General features: G+C 38.9%; 1 protein-coding gene across 13 annotated transcripts in view; it reads left to right on the forward strand.

Annotated features, from left to right (window-relative positions):
• The window catches only part of ncam1a (neural cell adhesion molecule 1a), a 266470-nt gene that overhangs the window by 200696 nt on the left and 38014 nt on the right, over positions 1–27760 (forward strand). For 3 of the 13 annotated variants that reach the window (XM_038707776.1, XM_038707787.1, XM_038707782.1), the window contains exons 9-16: positions 4262–4412; positions 11207–11391; positions 12135–12231; positions 14569–14736; positions 18825–18950; positions 22329–22343; positions 23995–24042; positions 24400–24402. In XM_038707776.1, coding sequence (XP_038563704.1) covers positions 4262–4412; positions 11207–11391; positions 12135–12231; positions 14569–14736; positions 18825–18950; positions 22329–22343; positions 23995–24042; positions 24400–24402 — 793 coding nt within the window. Of the gene's footprint in view, positions 1–4261; positions 4413–11206; positions 11392–12134; positions 12232–14568; positions 14737–18824; positions 18951–22328; positions 22344–22848; positions 22852–23994; positions 24043–24399; positions 24403–27760 lie in introns of all 13 variants that reach the window. The other 10 variants (XM_038707780.1, XM_038707788.1, XM_038707784.1 and 7 more) reach the window with 5 other exon arrangements.

Raw genomic sequence — 27760 nt, forward strand, 5'->3', positions numbered from 1 at the left:
ATGAACTATACTGTTTATTATTGTTAGCAGCTTGGATCTTTGCAGGGGATTTCAGATGAACTGATTGTTGTGACTTAAGACAGGGCACCCTGGATGGAACAGGTTCACGTTCATATTCCACATTCTGCAGAAGAATCCAGCCCCCAGTTGGGAGACAGATAATCGCAGGCTGTATTCTAGCTACAGTGTCCATTTGAAGACATTGGCTCCACCTGTCAAATTCAGTTCTGCTTAAGAGCCCAAAGTTCTTCTTCCATCAACCTGATTGCCTTTTTCCAATGCAGAAATATACCACATGTTTGTAAAGTGTAGCTGTGGTAACAGGATCTGGTTTTGTTCCCACTTTGGGGAAAAAGTCTTTGAACTAAATTTAAGGTAATACTAAATGCTAGATTTTTCAGAGAATGCCACTCGTGCTGTCAATCTTGATTTGGTCAAGCAGATGTGTAGTCACATCACAACAAGGATGACAATAAGAAACACAACAGTAACCACCATATTACCACATCTGTATTGACTAGGGAAATGGGAGAACAATGAAGAATGCTTGTTGGACAAATGAACGCGCCCAGGCCGTCATTTGTAATTCGAGCGAGAAGGCCATTCAGAGGAGCTGGAGTCAGCAATTACAAAAGAAAAGTCTAGCACAAACATGCATATGTCACACAGCCAAAGGGGAAAAAATAAAAAGTTGGCACAACATTATAGCAAAAGAATGACAATGAGTGCAGCAGGGCAAACTAAAACTAAGAAGGAGTTTGACGTGCTTCATGCCATTGCGGGCCACCAACCTGGGTTGCGTTTCCCAAAAGCGTCGTTGCTAACTACGGTAGCAACTTCCTTAGTTGGAACTGTGCAGTTGCGACACAACTGTTTCCCAAAACCCTAGTTTGAACTATGGAGGTATCTTACATGGTAGGAACCATCGTTAAGTGACGCAGGTGTTCTAAGTCATAGCCAATATTTAGGCTAAATAAAATGATTAGGTTATATATTATTTATATTCTTGATTTCATTAACACTAATGTTGATTTTGTTGTTATTGCCGGTACGACTATAATATGAAAAGCCTAAATAATAAGTTAGCATAATAATGTCACTTAATATCAGTCACAACTGACATATTTATCCAGAATATGTCAACTTTTTTTTGGAGTTTCTTGCTGTGAAAGTCAGACGAACACACCTGGAAACATGTTAGTTCGTACTATGTTGGTTCAAACTAAGTTAGTTCAAACCACGGTGGTACCAACAAGGTACGACAGTTTTGGGAAACGGTCATACTTCAGATGTTTGTTAGTTTAATGATGCATCGTGCCAAGATAGTTTCATCCTACCTTCCGTGGTTGTATGGGAAACGTGCCCCTGCTTGTAAAAAACAATTGATAAAAACCTTTGTCGTCCCACAACAGCTTAGTTTCCTCGCCTACCAAACGGAACATAAAAATCACATAGTTGGTCCCACTGTTGCCTCTTTAATTGCATATATCATGGTTTGTAAAATATAGCAGAAACACAAGAAAGTTGTACAAAAGCCTCACAATGTTCTTAAAAGTTCAGGTTATTTGAAGTCCCAGGTTACATATTCTAAAGTGCCTGCAGTGGAAGAGGGCTATAATCCATAACCTATGAAGGCTTTCTGTGAAATTTGGTACAGACATCCATGTTCCACAGGACAAATTGTAATAACATTGGTGATACCCAGTCTTTTTATCTACTGTTAACATCAGATCAAAATTCCAAGTTAATTAATATTAATGACCAAATACCATCAACACTAATTACATTCTCATCAGCATCAGCGGTACTTACATTAAACATTGAGAACATTAACTGAACATCAGCATGTTAACATTTTCTGCGTTAGCATGATAGTATTTTGGTCAACTCACTACAGGGTCTATACAATCTTACAGTGCCGCTAGTGTGGCTATAGACTCTTAGTCTGTAATTAGATTAGATTCTAGTTTATCTCTTAATTTTACTGCTGAAAAACCTTTGCAATTCAAGTTGGAGGTAGTTCTCACATGCCCTCCTTGTAATTACCATTAGGATACTGACCGAGGAACAGTTCCCAGTCACCATTTTGTATTTAAAGAAATCCAGTGTGACATTAATACATCATCAACATCTTTTTATAGGGTCAGTAGGGCTGTGGGTGGTGGAGAGGTGCTGAAATATAGAAGCAGCACATATCAAGAGTGAACAGGGTTTTTTCACTGCATTACTAACAGACGCAGTCGCAGCAGATTCTGGCTGGCGGTTTCAACTATACAGTTGTAGTACAGAATATATGACAAGTGAAACACGCGTATTGACAGGTTATGTAACAGTGTCATTCTGCCCTACAAAGCAAAGAAGCACGGAGTACACAAAAAGGGTAAACTGTGAAACAACATTCCCATGCCTTTTATTACAAGTCTGCCATTCTAATTAATTTTGTGACAAATCAGAGTTGAATAATTAAAATGATTCATTAGAATGAATGAATAAATCCTGTTCAAAGGTCTGCCTGTTCACTTCTACCTCTGTTGTATCATTAAAGTATTATTCTCCATTAACCTTATCCCTGTTTACATTCCAACAGTGTACCCAGTGCAGCTCCTTCCTGTGTCACTGCAGTAAGACAAGATTAATGCTGCCCTTTCAAAATGTTCCAGGACACTCCCTCAGATCTTCAGTAAACAGTGGAAATGTTTCTGTCACATCTACATCTCCCTACCTTGTAGAGGATAACACTTCATGGCATAGTGCAGATACAACAAATATCATTTAGTTATTTATAAAATAAAAATGCTGAAGCACATACAATGCCTGATATATTAATAGAAAATCATGGCAGCTGGAAGGAAGATGTATATCCCCTGTTGGTGTGGACTGTGTGTCGCCCAGAGGCAAGAAAAGCTATTACTGTATTTTTAACAGCCAGAGTTTTTATAGGGCCTTCTACATGGCTCTTCTTCATTATTGATGTCATTTTTTGCCTGCTACCTTCTGCAGCACATTTTCAAGAAAATATCTCAATTGTGTCCTGATGAGAAGTGTGTTTGCTTTTCGTCAACACAATATATGTAAAAATGTTCAAATGTGACTAATAAACGTTACTGAGAACAAAGAATAGAGCAGAACACAAAGCACCCAGTCCTTTGGCCTCATCTTTGTATTTGGTAACATGTACACTACAGATCAAGCTAGGTTGCAGTGCATAATTAAAATGACAAGTGAGGTCATTGGGTGTCCTCAGATGTCAGCTGTGCACCTGTGCTGAGAGCTTGCTCTGAATCCTCAGTAACCCTGCATATCCACAATATAACAATATATATACACAATTTTGTATCCACAATACAAAAGGTTAATTTAAGTGGGCAGGGCAATAAATGCGATCTGCTTAGGGAAATAAAAACAAGGTTTAACAAGACATTTGTCCCAACTGCAATTATACTGTTCCATCTACAATTAGGTCTGTAAACCTGCAACTAGACTGCTAAATGGTAGGGACAGTAATCGACATATTGTAGGAGTTTGCAGTTTATTGGTCCAGGCTTTGTGCACTCGCTGATTACCAGGCTGATGCAGGGATAGTTTCTCAGTGTTGCTGTTTGTACATGTGTAAAGCTGATGATACACGGGGCAACTTTTTGAGCAATGTTGCTGGGAGGGGGGTGGCGGCGGAGTGGTGGGGGAAGGGGATTACGGTATTAATCTTTACTCATTACCATTGACGGCAACGTTGCCCTGCACAATTGCTCTAAAAGTTGCTCTGTGTATCATCAGCTTTAGAGACAGAAATTTCATTTGACTGGTAAATTTATATGATATGACATGTATATTTGTTCCTGTCTGTACCTTGGTCATCTGATTTTCCTTTACAAGGGACATTTACGTAATAACATTAAACTTGAACTTGCATCCATACTGTAATGGCTAAGGCTGGTGTACCTTTACATTTTTCTTATTCAAAAAATCCCATGAAAAGAACAAAACCATCAAGGTCTTTAACTTCCACATCCTGCCAGTGGCACTCACTTTACAATGAGAGAAATGTAGAATAATGCCAGCCTTATTATTCATTAGCTTTTTTGTAAGACACCAACTCTGTACAAGACTCCTCCCAAGTTTTGTGTCTCTTTTTTTGTATGAAGCTGCCAGTGTTCAGTCCAACAAATATAAAAACTCTCAGGGAATCACTGACATGCATTCATTTCTATGTAAATGTCAGGCTTTATAGGTGAGAATAATTACTTTCTCCTCTTCTTTGTAGAGCCTTGATAGAAATATTGTGGTACGCAGCCATGCACGGGTGTCCTCTCTCACACTGAAAAACGTCCAGTTCACGTATGCCGGCCAGTATCTCTGCACCGCCAGCAACTCCATCGGTCAGGACAAGCAGCACATGCACCTGGAAGTCCGCTGTAAGTAACCCAACTCTTCCTACATTTGCTCTAATAGTTTATCTGGGCTGTCAATACTCATCACCTTTAGTTTGTAATGTTCTAAATCCCTCATCCGACTCCCAGAATGAAAGAAAATAAATTTCCCAAAATGCCGAACTATTAGTCTAAGAAAAAACAAAATCAATGTCAGATGTTAAATAATATTTTTCACTTGACCAAAATTCCATTTAAACACACAACCACTCCGTTAAAGAAGGGACTGAAGTGAATCAGCATATAAAGACTAAAATAATTCTTCCCAAGGAAACTTGAGTCTTCTGTTGGCCCTGATCTCAAACAGATGCTGCAACTGCTCCTGTCTCCAGATTTGCCCAGGCCAGTCTTCAAATGAAATGTCATGACATTATCAAGAGTCTGTTAAAGATGTTAGTGACTAGTCGTAGATTGTAAAAATCCAATTCTTGACCATGATATATTGTTAGTCAATGTTGTTTAGTGTATGTCTCTCTTTCCTAAAATGGCTTTTGACAGCACCCTGAGAACTTTTCTGGGCTTTGTTCGTTAGCTGTTGATTTTAACTGTAGGCAGAAAAATCAATAGCAGTAGCAATATAAAAGTAAGAGTGTAAGAGAGTCTTTTACAATCAAGAGAAGCTTGAGACCTGTGACCTCTATTTTAGCTATTCTGTTTTGACTGCCTTGCATGTGGAAATCTTTCAGTCAGAATTGTCAACAAGGGATTCTTCCTTGTATGATTGTTTAATGTTGGAGCAAAATATCCTCTCTAGACAAAATATCTAAATTTTTGGCAACACACTATGGAGCTGGCTTCAGAAGGGCACACTAGACTAGTGTTGCGTCTTCAGGTAGAGTTCTGTAGCCTGTTGCACCAGCTGAAAATTAGTTTGACCGTAAGTTCAAGTGTAAAGTCAACACTCACTGCTCGGTTGTAACAGGTTAGTTTCACACTAAACTGGCCACTTTGTTCCTTTTCCCCATCTCTACTTAGACTATAATTTAACAGATCCCTGCAATCAAAACATTGTCGCAGAGAGTGAAAGTTTCACCTGGTGTATTTTCAGATAAAAGGGAGAGAAAGAAAGGAACTACGATGATAGAAATCAAGAGCCCTACAGGGCTATTTTATTTAAATAATATTAGCTAACATTATATAACATACATTTGGTCTGTCTAACATCTCTTCATCCTTACTAATTCAAGCAATTTATCTATCGCTCCTGTACTTTGATGTTTTGAAGTTGAAGGGGACTGTCACACATAAATTGTCACGGATCGGGGCGCTGAGTGCAGACTGAGGCGAGGACCCAAATGCAGACAATGGCAAGGCGAGGAGGTTGCAGTACAAAAAGGTTTATTAATTCAAAAACTAACTTAAACAGGCTTACAAAAACACAGGGAATAATCCAGAACAAGGAAAACAAAGGAACAGTCAGGAACACTCAACATTAGACGCAAGGACGTGACAAAAACTGGAGAGACAAGCAGGCATACATATACACAGGGACTAACGAGCGGGATCAGGGCTAACGAGGCAGAGACAGAGAGACAAGCAGGCAGGCAGAGAGACAGCAGGGGGAAACAGAGAACACTAGACAAGCAGACACACAGACAGGATCATGACAGTACCCCCCTCTCAAAGAACGTCCCCTGACGTTCTTAACACAAAAAATCCAAAAAGTCCAAAAAAAACCCGAGCCACGGTGGGCGAAGGGAGGACAGGAGGAGGGCCAGAAAAACAAAACAAGAGTCTCAGGGGCCCAAATTCAGGCGAGGCAAACAGTTCAGGAGGCCGACCCGGAGGTCGACCCAACAGGCCGAGCAGAACAGGGGGGCAATAATGTTAAGGAGGTCGCCCTGGGGGACGACCCAACAGGCTGGGCAGAACAGGGGGGCAATAATGTTCAGGAGGTTGCCCTGGGGGACGACCCAACAGGCTGGGCAGATCAAGAGGGCAACAGAGTTCGGGAGGCCGTCCAAAAGAACAAGGGCTCACCTGAGGTTGGGCAGGGGGCCGGCGTAGGGGGCTTAGGACCTCAGGAGGCAGAGCTGGGCTGAGGACCACGGACTGAGCTGCTGGGCTGAGGACCACGGACCGGACACGAGGAGCTGGTGCCGGTTGGACCACCGACGATGGAACAGGAATCGGCTGGGCCACCAACAGAGCTGGTGTTGGTCGGACCACCGACGAGGGAACAGGAATCGGCTGGGCCACCAACGGAGCTGGTGTTGGTCGGACCACCGACTGGACTCGATGAACAGGAGTCGAACGAATCACTGGCAAGGCTGGTGCCGGTGTCTTGGTCGCTCGACGACGGGACCCACGTCGCCCTCCAGCTAGCCTTACTGGAGGTGGATCAGACGGGGAACCAGGGGGGAAACTAGCCTCCAGGCTAGAAGGTCGCAGGCTGGCTGCCCGTGCTTCATCCGACTCCCTGGCCTTCATAGCAAAGAAGGCCAGGAGAGTCATAGTCCCAGGGTGTTTGTTGGGGGTGGTCAGGCAGGCAGACGGGCAGGCCAGGCAGGGGGCTAGCAGCGCTTGCGGGCCAGGGATCAGGCTTGGGGCTAGCAGCGCTAGCGGGCCGGGGATCAGGCTTGGGGCTAGCAGCGCTAGCGGGCCAGGGATCCAGAGAACACACAGGAGCTGGTGAAAGCAACTGGCTAGAGAGCTGAATGCTGCTGCTGAGCCGAGGAGCAGAGTTGCGGAGGAAGCGATGAGCCCATGGTGATAATGAGTCCCTCAACCACGGCTTGGCAGCAACATTTCCATGAGCCAGAGACCCAAAAGCCTCCCGTTCCAAATCATCAAGGGCTTCCTTCCACAAAACTTTTAACTCGATTAAGTCGCATACTAGCTCGCAAAGTTCATCCGAGTAGTCTGCTGGGTCCATTTCTGGTCACGTCCTACTGTCACGGATCGGGGCGCTGAGTGCAGACTGAGGCGAGGACCCAAATGCAGACAATGGCAAGGCAAGGAGGTTGCAGTACAAAAACGTTTATTAATTCAAAAACTAACAAACAGGCTTACAAGGAGCTCGAGGCAAAGACCAACAAAGGTAATCCAGAGCACAAGGCGATCCAAAAACACAGGGAATAATCCAGAACAAGGAAAACAAAGGAACAGGCAGGAACACTCAACATTAGACGCAAGGACGTGACAAAAATTGGAGAGACAAGCAGGCATACATATACACAGGGACTAACGAGCGGGATCAGGGCTAACGAGGCAGAGACAGAGAGACAAGCAGGCAGGCAGAGAGACAGCAGGGGGAAACAGAGAACACTAGACAAGCAGACACACAGACAGGATCATGAGACATGAGGTGAGAGATACAAATGACGTGCAACAAACCCTGGTTGGATCTGAACAGTAGGCATTGTGGTCATGTGGTATATCTTAACAGGGCTGGATCATTAAGATGCAAAAAATGTTCTTTGAAGGTTACAAGACATGATGTAAAGCCTAAATAATACTTTGTGTATCTGCATGTGAGGGTACAAATAATGTTGATTGCTAAATTATTTTCTGCTATTGTGCAGAAGAAGTAAGTAACTAGCTACAGTCTGTAAGAATTGTAATGTTAATGTTTTTAATTGGTTTGGCCTCTGCACTCCAGTGCTCTAGGTTTCAAATGTGACCATCATTCTGAGGTTAGATTGCTTAGAGGTGTTTATATTCATTCATGGATATTTAGGGTCAACCGTTTAAGGTTAATGTCTTCTTGCATGCATTTCCCCATCAGTAACTTATAATGCTCAAAACATATGCTTGGAAAGATTGGACAGCATAATGGAATCCAAATCGTACTTGATCTCATTTTGAAATCTATCGAATGTTACCTTGGTAAAAAGGAAAGCGATAAATGAAGCCAGTGAGAGCTTAATTGGATTAATATGCTCCGTTCTCAATGCACCAGCAATTTGCTCAGAGATATAATCACAACGCAGTGTTGATAGAGTTGTTTGAGGGCTTGCAGTTAGCTAGAGTAATCAGCAAGTAATCAGGTAGCTGATTTACTGTTGCCAAGCAATTATCGATAAGAAGAGGTGCTTTGTCTTGAGCACAGCTCTCACTCTCTGTCCTCTCTATCACCACTCGGCCAGTCACACAATGAAGACGTTATCTAGGCATGGAACTTCCTATCTGCTGCACAGCATGAGCGCATTACCTTGGCTGAGTGTGTCTACGTTTGCTGCTGAAGGACTGATATGAAAGTGTTAATATCTTGTCTGCTTGAGCTCTGGTTTCAGCAGCTGAAGTTTATTTAGCATGAATGTCTAATGAAAACGCTGTCTGAGCTGCAAGCAGGTCATTTCTTATGTTTTACTGTATTATGTATATGTGTATACTGTAAATGAGCACCACTAGCAGTTACCTTCAAGTTATTTGCATATATAGCAACAATCTCAACTCTCACTAGGAGGCTACAGAAATGAAACCGGCAGGTCACAAATACTGTAGTGAGTCAATGAGGCCCAAAAGCTCCATTGAAAGAACAAGCGTCTAATCAAGGATACAGGCAGTTTGACTCAGCCTCGTCCATCTATCCCAGCAACAGTATTTTTTATCTGTTTTATTATTTATTTAAATATGTATTGATTTGTCACCGGGCCGGACAGGGGGGCAGACATGGGAATGGGGGGCACAAACACCGCACAAACAGACAACACAGAGAAAGGACAACACTTGCAAGAGAACAGGGATGGGGGGTGGAGACAATGGGAAATAGCAGAGGGAAACACCAATTGCAGAAAGCAACGAAACCTGCAAGAGAATGGGGAGGGGTGCTTGGGGTGGAGAAAAACAACAACAAACAAAAAACAAACAAAAAACAAAAACAGACAACCAGCCCAACATCAGCAATAAACAGCTAACAACTGAGGGAGAAATGAAAATGAGAAACAGTCAAACAAAATAAATAAACACAGCACAGCCATGAGAGCTGGAATAATAACAATTAATTTAAATTAAATAAGTAACTTAAAGAAAAGCATCAAGAATAATTCTACCTGAATATAGAGCAATTGCAGTAGGGGGAAGGATCTAATGCCAATTAGAAGCAAATGAAGCAGCTGAATTTTCTATAGTTATTTCTGTTAACTCAATGCTCTTGCTTACTCATGACTGAGTTCATTAGACTTACTATTTAATTAATGGTGTGTGAGACATTGACATTTTTTGTAATTGCTGGGCTAGAGCTTCTCACAGAAAAAAACCTTGCACTTTTTCTAAGATTGGCACTTCAGTGTTTCATAAAGCCAGCACAGGTCATTAAAACTTAAATGGATACCATAAAAGACCGACCTTAAATGTATAGAAGTAAAACAAATACAATCATTAGACTACACTTAGCATTTGCTTACCATTAACACTGGATTCTGTAAGCTTTGCCATTGCTGCCTTCTGAACTGTGTTTTAAATTTATTTTTTGACAAAGATTTTTAAAGGGATCTCAATGGTAGCCATGATAAAATCTGCTGGTAATACTGAGAGCTTCAGGGAGGGAAGAAAATATTGCCATTCCACAAATGACTTGCTCCTGTAACAGAGTAGTAGTCTCTCCAAGATGATTAATTCCTATCAGTCCTGTGGATTTGGATTTGATGGGTTTGATGATAATAGTATAAAAATATATAGAATCAATAGACGATCTCCACTTTCCCTGCTCTCATACACTTCTGGAATGAAGAGTTAGCACTGGATTATGAAAATATTGCATTCAAATTCTTGTTAGATGAAAATGAGATTGTATTTTGGATTAATGACCATTTTATTCATAATGTGTGCCCACATTTTGCCAATATGAAACCAAAGCCTAGTGTAGACTACTCGCTTTGTGCCATGATTTGTATATCCCACATAAATGTTTGAGATCGGAAGCAGAAGTTGGAACAGAACAGAGCATGCTCTGCCCGCCATTACAGATACTCTAGTTTGAGCTGTTCCAAAGCTCGTCTCAACTTCCTTGTTAGCTGTCCCAGACACTAGGACAGTTTTCAAACATGACTGATTTTATCGTAGCCAAATCCAAGTTATTATGCAGTTTATGCACCCCCATGTCACCATGACAACTGTCTGAGACAAAAAAGGTCTTATAACGTGAGCAGAACAGCAATTCTGAGATTCTGCAAGTCTTGTTGTTGGCTACAGAGGGATAAACATTTTTTTCTCTGCTCAAGAGAGAGGGAATGAAGGGAGTTAAAGTTTTTAGACAGAATCCCTAAATTAAAAAAAGTAAACATGCAAAATCTATGGTCTTAGAAAGGTTAAGATGAATAGATAATTATCCTAATCTTGATAGTTTTCTATTTCATTGAAGCACTACAACGTTTCAAGTATTTATTATGACTGCAAAAACTGTACTGATGTAGTAATACCTGGAAGTATTGTAGGACATTGACTTTTGGCACTTTAAGATTTGCATTTAAAAGAAGTATTTACAATTGACATTGCCTCTAAATGTTGCCTAGTGTAAGTTGAATTTTTATGGGTTTCTCTAAATTTAAATCTTTCCTTGACCTTAGGCCACTGAAAGTGCTTTGACTAGTTGGATCCATTGCAGAAGTCTATCTCAGAAAAAGTTACGAACATGTAGTATTTATCAATGTCTGAAAAGCATAAACCCTTGCATTTTCCTGTGGTTATTTGATTGCAGTTTCACTCCTTAATCATGGCATCATTCAGTCCTGGCCAGATGAACCACAGTGAAGGAGTAAACACGCCAGATTGTCAGTAAACTGTTCAAAACATGCCTGTGATGTTTACCATCTTCACTCCTCTGTGTGTTACTACAGATGCTCCAAAAATCCTGGGTCAAGTGACAGTGTACACATGGGAGGGAAACCCGGCCAACATCAGCTGTGAGGTGGAGGCTCACCCCAGAGCCTCAGTGGTTTGGTTCAGAGATGGCCTCCAGCTGCCCTCTGCCAACACTACCAACATGAAGATCTACAACACACCAGCCATCAGCTACCTGGAGGTCTGTTGCACCCTATAGACATACAAAAGATTAGGAGTTAATAGAACACAATGAGACTGTTTTTGCAATCTACTGAAAGTCAACATTTTGCCAGAGCACGTTAGCTTTCAGATATTATTAGATTTTATGTCGATAACAGCTGTAGTTACTTAACAGATAGAGATCAACTATTAAAATAAATAGTTTTCGTTCCACTTCGCTGTCAAAAGATTTGACCTGCTGATTCTTAAACAAAGAATTTTTGCGTGTTTTGCCATTTCTAATTGAGTCATTTTAAATGAAAAAGAAAACTATGTAGTGATAATTTTAAAAGAATGAAACAGGAAAACACATTTCCAGTGAAGTGTCCTGAATAACGACATTATTGGCAAACAAGTAGTTTCAGAGTAACACTGAATAAAGGTATCCAAAGAAGGTTAAAGTCAAGGGCAACTGGACTCTGTTGAAGATACTAGACATTTCATCCCTCAATCAAGAGACTTCTTCAATTTTGGTGCATAACTGAAGAAGTGTATAATTATCCTACCTTATATATCTGTGAACCAAGACCAAACAATCTCCAAATGAATTATTCTGTGATCAGCCATGAACAAACTGCTGAAAGCAGCACGAAAGCAATAACTAATGATTACACCCTAATGACGTACTTATTCAAGTTCTTCATAGGTATAGTAGGTTCTAGTAGTATTTCACCTGCAGTGGCCTGGTGTTTCTCAGTGTTTTTGTCTATTTCTGTCTTTTAGATTACACCCGATTCTCAGAATGACTTTGGGAGCTACAACTGCACAGCGACCAATGTAATGGGCACTGAGTCCAAGGAGTTTCTTCTCATCCAAGCAGGTTTGTTCACTGAAAATGTGTAGTGCTTTTTCAAATTAAGCAAAAGTTCAAAGAAAAGGGTAAACCATTTAAAATCCCAAATATGGCTAAGTGGGAAGTTGGAGGTTTGATCACTTCATTCCCCATAAAGGATGTGACATGCACTTGCCTGGCCAGTCTGTGATGCCTTATGCCAAATAATACCAAAGAGAAGAAATAAAATAATGTCTTTGCGACTCAGTTCTTCGAGATGTTGGAAGATGCTGGAGTAGCTGTATATCACAGTTTAGACTTAACACCAAGATTCCAGCAGTGTTGAGTGGGATACAGATAAATGGTTATGATCTGTTTAGTTTGTATTTACAATAAATGGGGGAAGATCATCCACTAATACTAAAACTTTGAAATGAAAACAGCTTGTCTTAAATTAATTGCATGATTGTCCTCAAAACAACTTAGGAAGGTGCTTATTTCCTTTAGACAATTGATAGTGATGTAGCTAAGATATATCCATGTGCTGCCTGTACAGAAATTGAAAATGATATTACGTTTATCTTCTAGATGCTTAGAATCATGCACTCCACAGTGCAGACACAGACAGATAATCAGCAGAAATTTAACTTGCAGTGAAACTTTATTTTCTTTGCACTGCACTGCATTTAGTTTGTGTTAGCTACATTTGGTATGGAAATTGTTTAGAACCCATTAGAAGAAGTGGGTCACTTATGTTACGTCCTAAGGTCTAGGGCTATCCTGGATCCTAAGGTGTGACTCCCCACTTCCCTTTCCCAAGAAAGGCCACAACAAAGGGAATTACAATTTAGCAGTTTTTATTATATTCAGAGATGAGCAGTGCTCAAAACAACAAACAAAATGACTTTAGGCAACCTAAAACGTCCCTAAACCAAAACAAAATGTAAAGAAAAGACAACGCTCTAACGTAGGCTTCAAATACAAACAGGAGAAAAGGTACTCAAACAAAAAAGGGCATCTCACTCCTACTAATATTGTCAGTACCCAACACAATAAAGCTACAACAAAGAAAATCTATGTACAGTAAACAAAATGGCTAAGGCCAACAAAACAAGGTTGTCATAGACAATCAGAATCACTAAGGTGCATACACAGGTTTTTCCACTTACAAAGATTTGAGCACACAATATATACATAGGTTTCCACAGGCACATGTTGGGAATGGCAGTGAAGAGGGGAGAGTCATTGTCAGATTGGTCTTAAGATGGCTGCAGTCATCCAGGTGACCAATCAGGAGGCAGCAATCCGCTCCGCTGGACCAATTCTGGGTGTCCACCTGTTCTCCATCACCTGTAGACACTCACACACACACTCTAAGGGAGGAGAACAGCTGCAGGGTGAGAGATAAACAAATGACAAAATATGGTTCCAGGGTCAGAACACTTAGGACGTTGTCAAAATGCAGTGGTGTTGAATCACTTGTGCTAAGAACCTCTGCTGCCACTGTGTAATATACTGTAGGCACCTCAAGGTATTTTTTTCTCTGTTTATATATCTGCTGCATAACTCCTCAGTATGCCTAAAGTGACTCCTTCCAACCATGCATTGTTCATGAACCATACATACATATGTTAACCATACATATGTTAACAAACAATTTTGACATGTAGCATGAGGCAAAGAGCTTCACTAAACGAAGTAATTTCAATTTCAGGGGTAATTAAGCAGTGTCTGCATTACATGCTTATGGCACACAATCCAGAAAATAATAGGGAGGTGTACCATTACAGAAGGATGGATCATTTTCAGTGGTGTTTCTGTTTGCATGATGCGTGTGCGTCTCTAGATGGATTGATGACTGGTTGATTCTTTCACCTTTCAGCACTGAGGTAAAAATTACAAAGTAAAACTCTACTTTGTAATTACCGGCACTGAGCAGTAGTTTCAGTACTTGTATTCAAACAAGACTAAAAGTCTGACGTCCAACTTTCAGATTGCAGCTTTCATTACATCAATATGAAAGTGATCTATTGATTGCACAACACACTGATGATTTTGTTGTTCTTAGAGAAGTACCAGTAGTGGACCCCTCTAAGAACAAAATCAATAAAAATATAAATTTGGAGGTGTTGCTACACAAAAGGACAAGGCGTCAGTGTATTCAAAGGGTTTGTGGGGAGCATGGATGTGATTAGTAAATGTCTTGGTAATCCATCATATTAATTTTACTGTGTACAAGTTTGTGTAGGAAGTCACTCAGTTTAAAGCTTCAATCACTTTCTGAATCATTTTGGTATGTTGGGGGATTCTTTGCATCACTGCTAGCTTTCAGAACGAGAACTTTTGACAAAAAAAACAACAATTTCTGTCTACAATCTGTTGCAGAGGTGCCATCAGTGCCAGAAATTCAACAAGTAGAACCTTTCTCCAGCACAGCAGAGTTAGAGTTTGAGGAGCCTGACTCCATTGGTGGAGTGCCCATTATCAAATACAGAGTGGAATGGCGTTTGCCAGGCCAGGATTGGATCAGCAGGGAATACGATGCTAAGGACGGTGAGTCACCCATCTCTACTGGCAAAGTCCAATGCATGTTTTTTTTTTTTTTGCCTTCCCTTGGCTTTCACAAGTATGACAAGTAAGTCAATTGATTTTTACAAGAAATCTCAATTTCACTTTTTTCTGTCATCTGATCATAAACACCTGCTGTGACAGATTTCTGCTTAATGTGATTCAGTTTTGAATTAGGCTCGTCTAAGCCCCTGAGTCATCATCACTTACCTACATTTCCCCTGAAAGCCTTGAAAAATATACTTTCAATGAAGCAAAGCGGATGCAAGGAGTGTTATTAAATGCTCTCTTCAGAGTCAGAGTTTTGTCTTAAAATACATCACCTGCATCAGCTGCACCTTAGTTCCTCTTAAGCCATTTTAATCCTTAGCACGCAAGTGATGCATGTTGCTTAAAACGTCATGTCAAAGAAGAAGATTCTACTCAGACTCCAATGTCTGTTGACAATTAACATCCATAAAGCAGTTTAGAAATCATGTAAGGTGCTAATTAAAACTTTGAATCTAGCCTCTTAATCATAAAATTTTAATGTTTTTAGTATTAAGCTAATCCACTTGTAATATAATAATAATTGCAATGGTTAAAGTTCAGTGAACAGAGAAATTGAGGATTGACTTTTCATGGTGCAGCATTCACTAAAGATATAATATTTTATGATTGTTGTTGTTACTGTTTTATCATTTACAACACACCAAAAACAGTTAATCCAAACATGACAGTAGCTAATGTCAGGAGAGGTGGCACACAGTGTAGCCTAAATGACAGTCAGCTCAGACACTGACAGGCCCCAGATAATATCCCCGTCCCACTGAGGGTTTGTGGCTCTTACAAATCTGTATGGTTCTCGTCCTGTCTACCACATGGGATGTATCAGTCAGAGGCTGACAGGCTCTGCTGTCAACTCAAGGCCCAAGGGCCGTCTGTCATGCAGGCGTACGCACAAAACAAAACACGTGGTCCCACACACCAACAGCAAACGTTACCAAAAATATCTAATTCAACGACATCAGCTACTCCACATCTGTTAAGTTAAAGCCTTTCTAAAATACACATACACTGAATGGACCTTGTCAGTTGCACTGCACAGTGCATACGTTTGTTATAGTGTATTTAAAACATTAATTTGTAAAATCAGGCCTACTTAACCTACAACATGCCAGGGAGAAGACTGTTAATGATATGAGAAGAATGTTAATGATAAAATAATTATCAACTGGCTGAAATGGGTCAATAGAAAGGCTATTGAGTTCAAGTTTCTCTCATAATCTTGTGAACCAGGGCTGCCATCACATGTTTGAAAGCAGTATTGCCAGATAAAGATACCACACCCATCAGCGTGGGTCCATGTATAGATATCTACATCTGCAGTGTAAGTCAAACATTAGTAAAGTAGAGCTGCTATGCTACATACTGTACCTTGTAAACTTATCAATTAACACTTAAAATTTTGTGTTATATGCATTAGATATCTACAGGACATGTGTCTGTATCATATGTGGTCCATAGTAAACATTAATACACTGTAGCTAAATTTAGCATTTGGGTCACAAGAAATCTCAGTGACAGATATCTGAAAAACTGGGCAAATTACTTATTAATGTTAGAAATAAGCCAGGACACTGTTGGGTTTTATTTATTTATTTAATGTGGAACAAGTTACATAATGCAGCTTTAAACCTGTAACCATAATCAATTATGCTATATGTTGCTTTAACGATTGATTTTTCAGACATCAATACAGAGTCCATGAATCTGCAGTAAGCATGCATTGTAGCAACACAATTATCGTGCACCGGAGTCGAATTTGTAACAAATGTTATGATTCGTGAAGATAACCTCTAAGGGAAACTAAAGGAAACCAGCATGTGGTAATGAGTGGTGAATTACTCAGGGCCGGCTGGAAAGTTCTTCTGAACATGAATGGTTTCAGCAGTGACATAAGTTTTACTGATGTTTGTGGTGCTAGAGAATGAATGAATAGAATTGAATTGAATTAATTTGGCCTCATACTTTTTAGCTGTATTCATACAGTTTTCCCCGGCAGTTACTTATGCATGGCTCATTCTGAAAGTCCTTTTCATTGAAACATTAATGTGAATCACATTTAGAATTTTCACCGTAATCAAAAAATATTTCCCAGCTGTTTTGCACTGGGGCCAAATTTGTTCTCCATCCATGAAATTACTATTCTTTGTGTTACACAGTGAGATATTAACAAAGTGGCTTTTTATAACAAAAGTCAACACATGTGGATCCTGATTGAAATCTTAATGGTTCTTGCTAATATGGAAATAACTGTTTTATTATAAAACACCACAAGTTTACACTTATATATTATATTTGAAGCAATCAAAATATTTCTTGTTGCTTTCCTAATAGCTTTCTTTCTGTATTGCACAAAACACCCTTTGTGCAATTTCTCTTTAATGTTATTTTTCTACAGTAAAACCAGTAATCATAAACCACAAAACCCCAGTGTAATTAGAGAGTACCCTTTTCATGGCATTTGCCCATGATGCTAGTTCGCTGTGCTGTGCTCAGTAGCTACCATGACATGCAAATATTCTATTGGTCTGCACATCGGTCCTTGATCTCATTGGTCTCCATGGATAATCCATTTAGTATATTCCAGCATACCTGTGATGCCATACAGCACGTACAGTATAAACATAAACCTTTTCAGCCAGCAGCTACTGTCTGTTCTGGAGTTATAGGTGACTTCTAATGCAGGTGATACATAATTATCACAATTCCAAAGGTAAAAATAAATACTGCTCAGTACCATGTTTTCCATGGGATCAACATGTACACATTAATACATCCAAATAGTAACCTGTTGAATTGGGATCAAGTTAGAATAGGCATTTGAGAGCTTATTTAGCCTTTCTGAGTTGTGAGGCTAAGATGCCTCTGCCAACAGAAACATAAATACACATTCACACAGCGATGGCACAACCATCAGGAACAATGTGGGGCTGAGCATCTTGCCCAATGATTCTTTGACATGCAGACTAGGGGAGCTGCGGATCGAAGTACACAACCTTCTGATTAGAGGACGACCGCTCTACCGCCTCAGATATAGGAGTCATGCTCTTATTTTGGAGTGAACTATACATTTCACATGTCACACAGACTGTGAAACACCTTTTTGCTCTTCATGTAATTTATCAATAAAATAGTATCTGTTCTGGTATCCTTGTATGCCCTGGAATTTTTAATTTTTGGTTCGGCCTACTGTGTTTTGCTCTGCACCAGATGACACCCAGAAGAAACCCACTGCTGTGCAGAGGATATTTTCAGCTCTTTGGACTTATTTGGATCCCCCATTAGCTTCCACAAAATGATTCTTAACAATTTAAGCAATTTGAGATCACACAGAATTAATGGAACAAGAAAAAGCAAAACAAGACACCGAAACCACAAAATAAGTGAACTCAAATCAGTGAGACATTACATTATATTACCTCTGTGTGACAGTCATCAGTTTTTGTCTTAGTGACGTTTGGAATGAAAATAAGCTTTTGAATCTTATGCTGGTGGACCTGTTGGAGACTTTCCTACCAAGAAAAAAAAATGACTGCATCTGTTTAAATGCCTAATAAGGCCTGTGTTTACTTATTTTTGGCAAAGCAGTACATAGTCGTTTTTCACAATATTTTACATGAATGACATTCTAGGTTTTTATGTAGCCTACACAGTTAACCGTAATAAGTATTATTTCACACTCATTTGCACGCAAAGAGCAAATCTTGTTCCCTTATTCCTTGTTCGCCATGTCTTGGTTGGTTGATTTATTGATTTATGTCTGTAATTTCAACATGTAAAAAGGAAAAAAAACAACAAACATAAAATCCATATTTACCGGTACTCAAACTCCTCAGTGCGAATGCGAGTAGGAAGAAGTAAAACTGATGTACTCCCACATACAATACATCTACTAACAATAAGTCAACATAATTAATTAAGATACATAATATAATAAATCTAAACAAGAAAATTCATATACAAACATAACCATACATACATACATACATACATACATACATAGAATAACGCCACCTTTCTTCCAACAGACCTGACCAAGATCATCATTTCTGGCCTGAAGCCAGAGACCACCTATGAGGTCAAGATGTCTGCCATCAATGGTAAAGGCGAAGGCGAGAGCAGCCCAACCAGCACTTTCAAGACTCAGCCAGTCCGTAAGTACTGCCCTCACTGCTCTTGTCCCTACTCTCAGTAAGTTCTCCTCTGACCCCAATACTTTGAACCTAATGCTGTTGCTCACTCCACTGCCTACTCATGTCTAGCTGAGCCCAGACGCTTTCACCCCTACACTCCTCTCTTCTCACGCCAAGCCCCAGTGCAGTCCTTTCCCAGCCAGGCCATGATGAACAATAATTTATGTCAGTGTCACTTTACAACCCAAATTGGTCAAAAGTGTTAACTATACAAAGTATAACCTTTTTATCCTTCATCACTGAACAGCACCTCTTTCCTCGTGACTGTCTGCAGTGTGTCATGCCGTGCCTACTTCCATTTCGCAAAGCCCTGCCTTTTTAGCCCACAACTCAGATGATTTAGTGAAAGCTTTTTGGAAAGTACTTGTGCATTCTTACGGCTGATTTATACTTCAGTGTGAAGAAGTGTCAGCTCTGTATTTATAGTTCAGTGACAGCGGGCATTGTTAATATAGCAGCCAGAGGTCAAGCCCTACTGAAGATTGTTTATATTTAGTGAAGGAAATGGCAACACATGATGAAATGTTTGAGGGAAAGGGAATTTTGGAAGAAAGTATGAGGTGAGTAAGAGTCACCTTATCAGAGTAAGGGAGATACATGAAGAATACATATTTGACAGGCAGATGACGGGAGTTTTGTCCATGTCGCATTTGCCCACTACCACGACACTAACACCAGTTTGCTAGATGTTCTGTAGCCACTTGCTGTCACCCTCCATTTAAGTTTTTCTTGGTGAATAATCCAGCATCAAATCAAAGCTGTGTTAAACATATGGGTTTGTCTGCAACCTTACAGCAAAGAGCAGGTGCGTAACGCCTGTCATCATCACTAATCAGAATGTCTAGGCTTGACATAAAATGCCTCAACTTTGTTTATTATTGTGCAATTATGTCAGATAATGCCTTCTCACTGAAGTATAAATTGTACCAATCATCTCTAAGATCCAATTTACATCATCACTAAGCTTTGTATATAATACTAAATAACTGCATTCATTAATTTTTCACATTGTAACAATGGAAAACATATGGAGGACTGATCCTGAAAAATTCAGAAATAAATACAGAAATAAATAAATGCTCAATAAATAAATAAGCATCTGATTAAATGCACAAAAAAATCAAGTAAATAAATAAATAAATGTAAGCAGTAATTAAATTATACAAGGAGACATAAATGTATATATCTGTTTTAATTAGCTTCTTTATTTATTCACCTTTGTAATAATTACCTTATTTGCTTATTGTCCGTTATAATCTTCAACTTTATTTATGAATTACTTCTTTTTTTTATGTGTGTTTTAATATTTTTGTCTGTTTTATTCTTCTGTTGAATTTTCTACCCTATTTATTTCCTGTGTCCGTATAAGTTGCTAAATGAAAACTCTGTAGGTCAGAGCATCCACATGAAAAGGGAAGGAAGACATGGCTGGTAGTATTGTCTTCAAATAGAGTTGCTAAACACCTCAGCGCACTGAAGGAAGCCATCTGTGTGAAGAGCAAGCTTGTTGATATGTGCAGGTAGAGCAGGCCTAGAGCTCTCCCGTCTGACTGGTCCACCAATAAGAGAGAAGTTCACCCCTTGAGACACAGCCCCTCCTCATTTGCATAATGAGGCAGAAATGCATAGAGAAATGTAAAAAGGACAGGCAGAAACAAATACCATTGGGGAAATAAATAGGGTAGAAAATGCAACAGAAGAATAAAACAGACAAAAATATTAAAACACACACATAAAAAAAAAGAAGTAATTCATAAATAAAGTTGAAGATTATAACGGACAATAAGCAAATATGGTAATTATTACAAAGGTGAATAAATAAAGAAGCTAATTAAAATAGATATATACATTTATGTCTCCTTGTATAATTTAATTACTGCTTACATTTATTTACTTACTTTGTTTTTTTGTGCATTTAATCGGATGCTTATTTATTTATTGAGCATTTATTTATTTCTGTATTTATTTCTGAATTTGTCAGGATCAGTCCTCCATAAAAACAGTCTCACTTCCTAAAAAAACAATTAGTCTCATAATGGAACGTTATACAGTTCTTGCTCCTGTTGTTTGATGGCAGAAGTATGTTATTGGTTCTTGAACAGTTGTGAACCATCACTCTGGATGTTATAAGGCATTCACACACCAATCGAGATTGAAATATGTCATCAACAAGGCACCATAAGAAATCTTTCAACAGTCCACACAACGCAATGTCATAGTATCAAAAAGCTGATGACAAGATGAAAAACTTGAGTCTGAAGCATAATTCTGTTTTATCACAACTTGGATCTAATTTTCTTAGTTCCAATTATATTTTTTATTGCTATATTGCAATAACAACGTTGCTACAACAAAGTCATTAAACATGAGCAGTCCAGAAACAGGATCTGGATCATAATTTCATAGTTTGGTTTTGTTTTCTGATCATCTGACTGTGTTTCTTACTCTGTCTTAATTTACTTAATGGATTACATGTTGCTATAACTGATGACCCAAATTACTTAAATAAGACCCAAATGGTAACTGGGATTATCCTTTAATTTGTCTATCCACAGTGGAGATAGTTTACCCAAGGGTACAATTAGACAACAACAGACCTATTTCTCAGTCAGCATTTCAAGTCAGGGTCACGAATAAATCTTTGTTTTAGTTTTTCCCACCTTCTATTTCACACTTCATCTGTGCTTGTTCACTCCACGGCTTCTGTAGAAATGGCCCTCCTCAGCATCCTCCTTATTTTGCCCAATTTCTTAAAGTTGAGAGAGACTCTGTCCTACTTCAAGATTTTTCAGCAAAAAAACAGCGTCTGATGTATTTGTTTACATTAGTCGAACTAGGATCTATTTGAAATGTATAAACTTGAGGTAGAGCTCAAACATAACTGTGTATCAATTGCAGAAATTAAATGAAAACGGACACGGAGGAATCAGTTTTGATTGTATGTATGTTGTCATTTAGTGTGTTATATTACATCAGAGTAACATGGGGAGGTTGTCATTCAGAAACCCAGTGTCCTTTTAAGAAAACATTGAATTACTACTACAACCAAAGTCACATCTAAGCATGAAGTCATTAAAAAGAATTTCTAATTTGGAGGGTAATACACTAACAGTATTATCAAAGTCAAGGTCAGAACAAAGAGAGAAGCAGGACTTGTTGTAGACAGAAAGTCCAATAAGACACATTAGCAGTGTGACAGCGGGTTACTGATGGGGCAGGACAGAGTTTCCTTCTTTCATTGTTCATATTTCTCATTGTATTGTCTTCATTCCCTCTTTTTGTTTTATTGTTTTCTCATCATGGTTTCTCATCTGTTCTGTTTTCCATTGGACTTCTCAGGGTATTCTTTCACAAGTAAGTTTTTATTCTCCCTGTCTTGTCTGCTTTATTTTCCTCTGTACTTGTTTCTGTCTTCACTGGATTGATTAGCTTTACTTTGACCATTCACTTCTATTAGAGTGCTGCCATAAAGATTAAAGAAACATGCAATAATGTGAATGTAACACTGTTGCTGATCATATGATGTCTTCCATGGAAAGAAATCATCACCCCAAAACCTTAAATCTTTTTTCTTCATCAGTACTCAGTCAGTTTCATTACCTGTTGCATTCATTTTCCTGACTGCAGTCCTTTCCGTTACTCTAATGTGCATTCAGGTTTGTAGCAGTGTGATCAATTGAAATAACAGAATTACAGCCTGTAGCAAGTGAGTTACTTGTACCGTTGTCCTTAGCACTACCCTTGCTTCTTTAGTATTGCTTGCTCGTAACATCTTTCTTTTGGTGTCTCTCTAGTATAAAGTATATTGTGTTTGGGCACTGCAGCAGTTCAGCCAATTTGTTATATCAGGTGTTTGAAGAAGGTATACTGTTTACTGTTTTGTTGAGATACAATTGTACAATCATATGGTAATTAATGTGGAATTATAATATTTACTGGTAATAATGTTAAAATCTGGGCAACTTTGCTCATAAATGGCCCCGTGTGGAAACATAAGGTTTAAATATTCAGGCCTTTAATTCCCAGAAATCTTTAGGATCCCTCTTTGTGCTCACATGTACTTTTATTTTGGTACAGGGTTGCCATTAGACTCAGAGGTCACAAGAATGCATTTAAAGAAAGTCTGTAAATAGCTTGCTAGGTTTGGGCGATCATCTCTATTTTGATATCGTCTGATCATGGCTACTTGAGATCACCGATTGGCGATCTGATCGCCAGGGGGCAGTTTTACGTTGCAGCAAGTCAGTGAAATGCCAACATGGAAGAAACAGGCTTATTAGCTTTAAGAGAAACCACCGGAAACACCTGTAAATGCACAGTACAGTGTTTCCCACATAATTACCATAACTGTGACGACGTGATCATCCCTTCAATCGTCGATAAGCAATCCAATCGGCAATTGGAACAATCCTATAGCTTTCTAGTTTCTACTAGGTGCAGGTGTGGAAGAGCTGCAGCTTTGTTTGGGTAGAGCATATGTTTACTGCTGCTCAGGAAAAGGTTTTATGAATTCCTCTTAAAACCCCAGTTCCTGACTGGTGTTTGTTTTCTGCATCACAGCTGTGGCCATTGGACAGTGGTCCACATATTCTGGATTCAAATATTGTGTTTACATCACCCTAGTATTCAAGAGTCTTTTCATCAGCTTGAATATTCACATTATGTTCAACATTACTTGGTTTAAGGAGAATAATAGTGTGTGTTATTCTTGAAAGTGAGTTAAGCGTCAGAACAGTGTTGGCTGGACTTTGTAGAAATCAGACAACCTAAAGTAATTGTTAGTTGCTGCTGTAAATGAAAATTGTCTATGTTGTTGCATCACAATGGTCATCACAGTGGAGGTGTTAACATATGCTGAAAAACAAGAGGAGTCAGCGTTCCACAGAAATGTTCCAGAGGAATTCTTTAACACCAAGACAGTATAAAAGCAAAACTGACCTTGCACTGAGTTGCTCTTGTTGAGGAGAACTCCAGCTCCTCTGACCATGTTTTCACCATCTTTCAGTTTCATCAGAGATACCACCCCCTATCGCTGCCACCAGTATGGCTCTTAGTGAGTATGCCAGTCGCACAGTGTGCAGTGTCTCTCTTCACCACTTACCTGCTTGGCTTTACAGTTAGTGTAGATGTTCATTTATTTCTGGTGTTGCTCATAAGAGAGCTCATACACCCTCTGTAGAGTATAGCCACAGCAAAATGAGTTTTGCAACATAATTGCTTTGCTAACAGCCTTGAATACGCATACGTAGATTATGATTTTACTAACATTTTGTCAAGGACATGAAGGTTGTCCTCACCGCCTGACGTTAGTGTTGTGTATGACATAATTAACACAGTGGGTCTCTTCATGAAGGTATAAATCACAGTGCATACTTAAGACTCCTCTGACTGTGGTGCAATACATTTAGAGAAGGTTATAGTAAGATCAGTGGCTACAGAATCATTCCTAAGTCCTGTATTGAGATAGTAGATATCACATCAACATTTGACCATAAAATGTGTAATAGACTCATGTCCGTGGCACACAACAGGACTCCACGCTAACAACTTGTGTTGTGCTTATATAGACTTTACTGTAATTACCATTTTCTGTCTTCTATTTAAGTGAGTACCATTAATCTCAACATCAAGCATTGTGCGATGGCAAGAGTGTTTAGAAACCTAACTAGTTAAGATATAGGCTATTCTCCTCAATTTTCTTTGTTGTACCTTGATGCAGGACTGTACATCTACTTCCTACTACCTACCAACTGAGCCTGTCTCTGCCTCTCTACCAGCTACATATTGTATTTCTTATGAGAACCACTCAAACCACTTCAAATTTTGTTGAGAGCCTGGTTTCTAATCATTGTGTCCATCCAGCTCAGACAGAGTATCAGATCATCTGACATTCATGACAGCTCGCACTAGTCTTGAAGATTTGTCTATGCAGACAGTAATGTAAAGAATACACTGAGCCAGGCCAGCATTGCCTGTTTAGAAATCTTACAGAACCATTCAGGTTATAACAGAATAGTGACTGGCACTGATCATTAACACTTGCAAGCCCCTGCCGATATTTTATCACGTGTGCAAAGAGCAAGTGAAATTCTAACTGCTTGTAACATTAAACAACTATATCTGAATGTGTATGGCTTTCATTTGAGGTTTACACAAAGCCTAAAGCAACATTTGAGGTAACAGTGTGCAGTGTGTAAAAAAACATGATTTGTCTGTTTGGTTAAAGGTCACTGGAGTACTTGTTGTATGTCTAACGTTGCTTCTTTTAATTGAGTTCCTGATGTACTGTATTAGAATTGTATGTCCTTGCAGTGTTCCTAACCAAATCTTTCCCTTTGAACACACTTTTAATAACTTTGTCAAAAACATCATCGGCTTTAGTTCTTAATATATATGCTCCAGCAACTACTCTGTGTTTTATGCAAGTGCATCACTCTGATGCAGACCTTATTTCTCCTGATGTTTCATGTGTTCACACTGTTGTCTGCTGTGTTGTGTATCATATTTAGTCGGCATGGTTTGTATTCTCAATGCTGCAGAGTTTCCTCTGTTCTTCTTCTTTTGACCCCAATATCTTATTTGTCCCAGGGAAACCAATTAGCAATTGTGGTGTTAGAGCTGACCATACTTCAAATTCAGATTGGACAGTAATTTTGCACTGTAAAATATTAGAATAAAATATATCAGAGGAAAAGCTGTTTATCTGGATGCATGAAGCAATTCTGGCTGTACAGTTTTGGTTGTATTCTACTGTAAATCTCCTTAGGATCAACATCGATTTGTTTGTTTAGTTATTTATTTGTTGATATTCTACATGCTTATATTCTACAACCAAAACAAAAAGTCTACAGCTGCTTCATATATTCAGCAACATTTTTTTATTTTTTATTCAAAAAATCAGTTTATCAATTTCTGTATTTCTCTTGGTTGTTTGTGTTCCTTTTGTGTCATTTTGTCTTTAACATTCTTGTTCATTTGTTTATTCTGTTGACATTCATTTCAACAATGTTTTGTATGTTTCCCATGTGCCCCCTGCCTCTCCCTGACCCCCCCCCCCCCCCCCTGCCCCCACTTCCCCTACCTTCCCCTACCTTCCCCTACCTTCCACTACCTTCCCCTACCTTCCCCTATATTTTCCTTTCAACCAATCATGTGCGTGCACATCATGTGACTTTGTCATGTGGCTCTTGCATGGTGCTGATGATGTCGTCTTCGCTGGCCAACAGAAGGTAATTTTTTGTTGTTTAGTTTGAAATCATTAGCTCAGCCATGATCATTCAGAAGGCATTTCTTAAATTCGATTCTAGGCAAGAGATTAAAACACTTTTATTTGGCCATTTTCATCCATCTTTAGACCTGCAAATATGTAGTAAACATTTAGTAAATGTGTACTATATTTTTTTTCACTCAACAGTATTTATACCATCTCCATTTATTATTGAATTTCTCATCATTCTTGCCAACAAGAATCATTTTGCCCTTTTTTCAATGCAGTCATAAAGTAGCAATGCAAGACTATTCTCCTCTTAGTGCCTTGTTAAAGATCAATTCTAAACAGGTAATCTAATATGATAAAGTAAGAAATACACTCCAGGACCACATTCTTTTTACTGTGGTTATATGAACGAGCTTGATGTGATTGTTAACTATGACCACATTTGCTCGGCTTACATTACACCTGTATTAACATACGTTTGTCTTTATCCAGATAAGATATCCAGATACAGATTACATGTTAATACCAGATTGAAATTGTGTCATTGATTTAAGTCCTTCAAAGCTGGCTAAGTTATATCTGAAGGTATTTTTTACCATAACATTTTAATGTTGCCCATCTGTGATCTTATTTTCTCAGATGGTTGCTGCTTATCATAGTTGGACCATTAAAACAGTAATTTAAGTTTGATGGATTACTACATATTGTACTGGAAAGAAAACATGTATTCTTTGAAACACACCAAAATTATGTTATAGGTATAGTAAATTGCCAGGATGCAACTTATGATATAGATCTCATTGTAATTGGGCGCGCACATTTCATTCCATGTGTCTTTTTAAATCTCACTTTGCATTATTTCTCTCATTTTGGTTTACTTAGAAGCTAAGATTGTTAAGGTTTCACATGCTTCAATCAGCCGTAGTGCTGTGCCAACCAATCATGTGAGGGCTAATTTAAGCTTTTGACAAATTTTTCCTTTATTAAAAAAAACACAGTGTTTGAAGAAAACAAGCTTAATAATGAAGAACTGGATTAGCTTGATGAGAATTAACAAAACAAAAAGAATTAACGTAACTTACAAAGAACCGGGCACAGCAATGTTAGTAGTTAAATTTTAATGTAAGCACACTGAGATTTAAAAAGCACACACGTCTTTTAATTTGTGATTCCCCGGTGTGCCTTTTCTTGTAGTTCTTGTTTTTATAAAGAAACTGATTAGAAATTATATGTTGGTTTTGACAGCCCTGCTTTTATATTTTAACCTCTCAATTGTGTCAGAATTGATTTCCAGGTAGCATTACAAATCTTTAAAAAATCACAGATTTGACTTGAAAGCAGCATATCTTTTGTTTCATAAAAAATTTACCTTTTGTTACCTACCAATGTGCTTTGAATCACATTTAAACATCACAGGAGCACCCTCACAAAGTGCCACTGACTACAATCTGCATCGCACGTACACAGTCCTCATTCTCACCAACAGAGCTAACTTTTCTCATTTTTCTCAAAATTATCTACTGTAGCTGACCGTGTTTCACTGATTGGACTATTG

This window comes from Micropterus salmoides, unplaced genomic scaffold (genome assembly GCF_014851395.1).
Source record: "Micropterus salmoides isolate LMB-PRFRI ecotype aquatic unplaced genomic scaffold, ASM1485139v1 Ms_hic_scaffold_9, whole genome shotgun sequence".
Classification (NCBI taxonomy): domain Eukaryota; kingdom Metazoa; phylum Chordata; class Actinopteri; order Centrarchiformes; family Centrarchidae; genus Micropterus; species Micropterus salmoides.